Here is a 6,592-nt window from a genome sequence, read left to right on the forward strand (position 1 = left end):
GGAATGGAAAAACAATTCCAATGAATAGCAAAGGAGAAATTTCAGGAGTTTAGAGACACTTTTAACTTCCTATTCTCCCTCCTTCCTTTCAGAGCACTTATCTGTTACTGCAGAACATATACAGACAGACGGTGTACTTCATCATATGGTGACTCTGACACACGGAACCAGTTTACATATATTAAGATAACTTTCCCTGTCACTTGCTTTCACACAATCAGTTCAGGTTCCTCACATATAAAAGCCACTGTGATCTGATACACCAAATGAAGAGATCTTCGTATCATCTTTCGGGAAGTCTTTGAAGGAGAGTTGCTCCTGGAAAAGCCTATTAGTCTTTTATTCTCCGAAGAGGCACCATACGATTTTTGCTACTTTTGTCATCACAGATGGACAATTGTCCAAAGTCAAGGATACGCATTGCAAATAGAGACCTGCTTCCACTGCTCCTTATGTATGACTTAAACTTATTTTTACAGACTAGCAAAACTGAAATACCAAGGAACAGTAATTCTGCTGGAGATATACGCCGTTTCCTCAAACGATCTAAACCGAAGTATTTCGATTCTGTCTGACAGCTGAATATATACCATTACACATGTTCTGTAAAGGTAATTTTCTACTAAAACACTGTACTTATTTCACAAAGACAAGAGATTACAGAAATTCTGACTATGTTACAATAGATTTTCTCTTTCTATACCTACGAATTTTAATCACCTGACAGTTGCAGCATCCCACTTTGACCATAAGTATCAAGTGCCAGTCTGGGTGCTCTAAACATAATGCAATTGCTATTTTGGAAATGGGTTGCAAGGCTTACAAAACAACAGCTTTCGCTGATCTTTTGAGATAGTTGACCAGCAGCTTAACACCTGCCATATTACAAACAAAAATGTGATCAACACAACCTACTGCAAAGCAGTAATAAATAAAATACACATATATAAATTGGTAAAATAGATATAAATAAAACAATAAAATTAACGGGCATCTAGACGTTCAAGACTTTTCTTCCATTTCTTACTCCTCTTAATGATACGCAATAGCATGTTATCTGCCATCAAACACTTTTCTTTTAAAATGAAACAGAAGAAAGGTTTCAAAAAAACCCTGTAAAAATAGCCTCTGTGTGAATATATTTAGCCTCACCTTGCGGATGCCTCTGCCAAGATCTTCTCCATAATTTGTCCCCAAAATTTCAAAATGGACATTGGGATTCCCCCCATTTTCTGCAAATTCCAGTTCTCCAGTCAAGCCATTCACTCCGCCCTGTTGGGAAAAAAGGAAAATGGAGTGAAAACTCAGAAGCAGACCATTATAGTAACTTCTTGTTTCTCCAAGGGATTTGTGTAATACCTATACAGAACACACACAAAACTACCAGAATCTACCAGAAAACTACCAGACAGTTTTCCAAAGACCATACGTCTACCACATTTCCAAAGACCCTAAATTGTTCTTTCATCATTTGAGTTCTTCACAGAAGAAACAATTCAACAACATTAAGCGGATGCAATACAAGCAACAGTCTTAGTGTATGTGCACTCCAATTCTTGTTGTTTGACCTATCAGCATATATGCATAGACATTCTACCCCATTAAAAAAAGTTAGCGGAAGCAAAATGAAAGACACATGTATAAAAGAAATTGCACAAAAATAAGTTTTGTTTATTTTTGCTTCCCCTCACCTCCTCCACAAGTTTCTCAAACAAAAGTGATTTCCACATAAAATTGGGCTGAGTTTTGGATAAAGTTAGGTGTTTTTTGACTCCAGCATAAATGATCTGCACAAATTAAGAGGGGCTTGTCTAGCTGAATACAGTAATTTGTTTGTTTTCCTCCACACTATGAAGAATGCGTGAGAGGAGGAACAATGTGGCCTATTTTAAAGCTTGCTTTTACTTTTTATACTTTTGTAAGAAGGGGTTAAAATCCTAAAGATGAAACAGTGAGTATTTACTACAAAGACTCAGAGCTGAAAGGGCTATACGTGCCACAGCAATACTCAAAATATATTCCAGGGTTAATTCAACATGACACACATTTTGTCTTTGGATAAGAACTGTGATGACCTGAACTGTAAAATCAACACAGCCACGTGACATGTCTACAATGAAAAACTTTAGCCTTAAAAAATTTCTTCAGTTTTCTGATTCAGGGAAAATTAGATGCTTAACACACTCCCTCAAAAAAAGTTGAACCATATTTTAAGTACGTACAGGAAAAAAAGACTGCCTCTGGTGTAAAACCATATGAAATACAGAGCTTTTCTTCCAAACATAAATCAAGAGTTTTGCTGCTGTGATTGCTCTGTCATTTAAGAGCTTTATTATTTGAACTGAAAAAAATGGAAATAAACCCTTGCAATATAAACTACCTAGCTAAACACATGAGCCTTGCTGAATTACGATTTTCAAACCTCTATTCTCACATCTTCAGTCTGGAGAAAATCCAGGAAGGAATACAAAATTTGCATCTCCATTACAGATTTGAACTAACTAAATGTTATGACAAGTAAAATGTTACCATCCTTTTATGAAACATGTTTATAATAAAAATAAGGAAGTTGATCACTGAAATAATACCTTTAAAATTTACTAGAGACTAATAAAAACTAGTATTGTCATGGAATAATAAAAACTATTTAACGAAGTTAAAAACAAGGTAATACTTTGTGTATATAAATAAACTTTTTAAAATCTTTTCTATAATATTTACTTTTGGGATGAGATACTAGAATACAAATTTTTTTAAAAAAGGAAAAAACAACATCCTGATTAATGGTATAACTGCACAGTCTTTTGCAGGAAGACTCCAGGTCATTCCGCCTTCGGTGAGAGCCAGCCAGGCAATTTTGACGTGTATTGCTATGGTTAGCACGACACTGAGGTTACTTACTAGCTTGAACACTATCCTGTAATAACCACACTTTCATGGCTTTTAGATTGGGGTCAGCACACCTCTGGCTGGTTCAGAGTAAAGACAGAGTGAGCTTGTGTTTACCTGAAAAATCCTTTGAACATAAACTAAGTTTCACAAATATGAGCCTTTCCTGCTAACTTAAATTTGACTACGTCCCAGTCACAAACCAGAAATAAAAATCTGCTCCACATACCTTTTTTGCTCATGTGTCTCATCTGGCTTTCTGATTAATTAAGCCAGAATTTCATGGTACATGTGACGTAGAAATACTTGCAAAGTGTCAGATCTGCAAGGCTTGGGATCCCCATCTGACCCCCCGAAGCCTCCATCTGGCTGACTTGCCTTCCTCGACAGCATACAGTTCGTAATCCTGCGCCACTCTGACCCCTTACTCTATACTGCTTGTCTTATATTATACTTAATATTTCTTATATTACTTCCTAGAACATTCTGCCCCCCCTCCCCCATGTGAATTAAACCTGTGGCTCTGAGTTAGGTAAAGTACGAAAATCAATTAAACTGTTATAGACCACCTGAGCTGCACCACATTTCCAAGTGAGCCACAAGCAAGGTCTGGAAAAAGGAAGGCAAAACTCTGGAACAAAATGATAAAAGAAAGGAAATATCCAACAACAACAGCAACAAAATCTGTTAACACAGATGCTTTATACAGCAGAAAGTATTTTCCTTTTTTCTCATTTTGTTACAAAGTATTTTTAAATTGGGAAATTTCAGTATAGAAAATCAAAGTGACTTTATTTTCCAGGTTGAAAGTACTCCCAATAGTTAATGGGACATGAAGATAGAATCACGTCTAAAATGTAAATGATTTTTTGAGACTTGAAACAGTAATTTTAGTCAACTTTTATTTTTTATAACCGTTGTCTTTATTTGAGCAAGTATGATAAAAAAAAAATCCTTTGAAGAAGCATTTCATCTCAGTTACATCTGAAGCAATGAAATCCACTTTTTCAACTTTTTCAGAAAACACAGGATTATTCAGGAATACACAGCCCCTAACATTAGTACAGGTTAACAGACTTACCTACCACATTTTGGAATTGAATCACTGCCCAAAATCATTGAGTAGGTTTATTTGCATTGATGTTTAAATGGATGGAACTGTTGGGGCAAGATACAAACTCTTAAGTCTGTCAGTTATTTTTGTTTTTCTGAAATCCAGTGGCAACCATTAGCAACAACTTATCTCATTCACCTATTTTGGTAATTTTATCACACTTTGAAAATTCCTCATCTAAGCGTGTCTTTGATTAGAACTTTATTTCCTAGACTCTGTCCACCTGCAAATATTGTAATAAGAGCTCGGTTAAGACAGAAATGCTCCTAGTTCGGAAAGGGCAGAGGCAGGAAGACAAAGCAGTGAAGAAATGCCCATATAATACCAACAAAAATACTAAATCTGATCTGAAACTCCTTGGAGATCCACATGCCTCCTCTCTACCCGGAACCTACCTTCCTGGACCTGCAAGGCCAGGCAATTCTCTTACTGATCTCTGCTAGACCTCCTTGTCCCACACAGCCTTTTAAAAAAGCTTACATGAGTCTGTTTTATTGCTTAGGGCTCGTGAAGTGGGACAGCGTATCACCTAGGAAGAGTTTCAGGACACTGCTCCCATTGTTCTGCACAGTCTTTCACAGTGTGGATCCCTCTAAAACACTGGCTTGATTTATGGCATGTGTTTTATTTCTCTGCTAATGCATAGTGGAAGGAGATTACAGAGAAAACGGCCATCAGTATGAAAGATACTGATCCAGTAACTTCCTGACAAAGATTTTCAAAGTTATTTTAGTGTTAATTATGATAATAGGTAAGATTCAAATAATTTTTTTGATCCATTTAATTTACAGAAACTATGCTATTTGGGGAAAAGTGAAGACCAATTTATTATCCACTCTCTCAAAACCCTCTAAGGTTGAGCTGCGACCATGCAATTTCCTGACACATCTAAAACCGAAGAGTGAAATGTCAGTTGTTAGGACAAAAATGTTTTACTTACATTTCTTATCACTGCTCTGGGCTTTGCAGAGCTGTTATAAAGCTTGGCAATATAGTTAAAGCCTACTTGAGTCCCATCTAGACTGGCAAGATAAACTACAGTTTATATATGCTTAGGCACTACCATCTTGTAAGTCCCTGAAGAAAGCACTATTCACCTAGCAGTCAGAACCTCACCGGGGAATGGCGCCTTGCCAATCATCAGTTATAAAATATTACACTTGCTTTCGCAGTTTCTGTTCAAACTTCCTCCTTTTTTTTTTTAAATATGGTTACACTCAGACACTAGCTATTTTGAAATTTAGCAATTAATGAAAAAGACCTGTGGTTACAGGCACAAAAAATGCTGTAAGCATCATATACAAGTTTCACATTGTATTCTTGAAAAAATCTGATATTGAAAACATTGTTTTCAACTCGATGCATCATTTTTAGCTGTTAGCGGAGAGTCTAACCTACTACCTGAAAAACCCTTTGGCACCTTTTTCGCATGTCACCACTGAACATCACTGACATCTCTGAGACCGGAACTAGTTGACAGTTCCACCTATGATTCGTAAAACAGCACGAGGCACAGATCATTTTGCATACAGGCATAGGCTCTGTGTTGCTGCTGCACTAAAACTTTGCGGTTTGTCAGTGAGACAAACAAATGTGAGTGGGAAGAGATCAGGTAAGTGTGAAGGAAAACACATGCAGTAGTTGATGTCAGTTTTCCCAGCTGATCCCCCATATAATCCTACTTATATTTGTTCTCAGGCTATTCAGGAAGATTAATTTTTTTCAACAGTAGAATTATTTTCTAGTAATACTTATTCTTTCACTGTGAAATAGTTTTACTGAGAAACAAGTGAGCATGTGTTTGGGGATAGTTCCCACTACAGAAATGAATTTAGAACTAATTGCTTGGGCTGGCCAAATTCATTAGAAGCATTGTATCTCCTGATGAATTTAACTATTTATTCAGTTCCAGAATGGGTAGAAACAGATATTAGATTTTATAATTATAGTGGGCTTAAAATGTTTTTCAGGCTTTGTCCAATCAGCTGAATTCACTCAGAAAAAAACAGCTTTTGGAGTTGTTTGTAGAAACAGCAATGCAGGAATCAAACGTTCCACAGTGAAAAGTAACAAATGACAATAGGGAATGATTCAGATAGCTATTTTGCCATTTCAAGAAATGTTTGAAACTCTATTTCCCCCTCATTCCTTTCTCTTTCCTATTAGTTCATTAATCATGAAGAAATTAGTTTATTTACTGCCAGAGTTCTCCTATTTTTAAAAAGTGCTGCTGCAGGTAGAACATCCCTCTCTCTTACCTTCTTCAGTGTGTAGCTTTACAGAGATTTCCCATCTCTTTTCTTATTTTACCCTCCAGAAACCAGGAAAAAAACAGCTAAAACACTGCCAGATATTCCTGTTTCTGGATCTCTGGTTCTAGAAGGCAGATTTTCTTCTAGAAAAGTTCCCTCTCGAACTACTTTTTCCTGCTTTTTTAGCAGCAAGAGCTCAGTTGTGCACAGCAGTAGAGGGCAACATCACTTCCACTTTGCTGCTGCCAGGAGAACTGCTGCTTCAGTTCCTAGTTCTTTTCTAAGGCAAGTAAGCTGGAACCTGGCACCTCTTCCTTAACTCTTTCACCACCACCAC

General features: G+C 36.8%; 1 protein-coding gene across 1 annotated transcript in view; it reads right to left on the reverse strand.

The window, feature by feature from the left end:
- Window positions 1–1,152: 1,152 nt before the first annotated feature.
- The window catches only part of LOC104499305 (glutamate receptor ionotropic, delta-2-like), a gene marked incomplete at its 3' end in the record, with an annotated part of 8,931 nt that continues 3,491 nt past the window's right edge, over window positions 1,153–6,592 (reverse strand). The window contains exon 3 of the mRNA XM_010142794.1: window positions 1,153–1,272. Within this exon, the coding sequence (XP_010141096.1) occupies window positions 1,153–1,272 (120 nt within the window). The remainder of the gene's footprint in view (window positions 1,273–6,592) is intronic.

This window comes from Buceros rhinoceros, unplaced genomic scaffold, assembly GCF_000710305.1.
Source record: "Buceros rhinoceros silvestris isolate BGI_N320 unplaced genomic scaffold, ASM71030v1 scaffold12089, whole genome shotgun sequence".
Lineage (NCBI taxonomy): Eukaryota > Metazoa > Chordata > Aves > Bucerotiformes > Bucerotidae > Buceros > Buceros rhinoceros.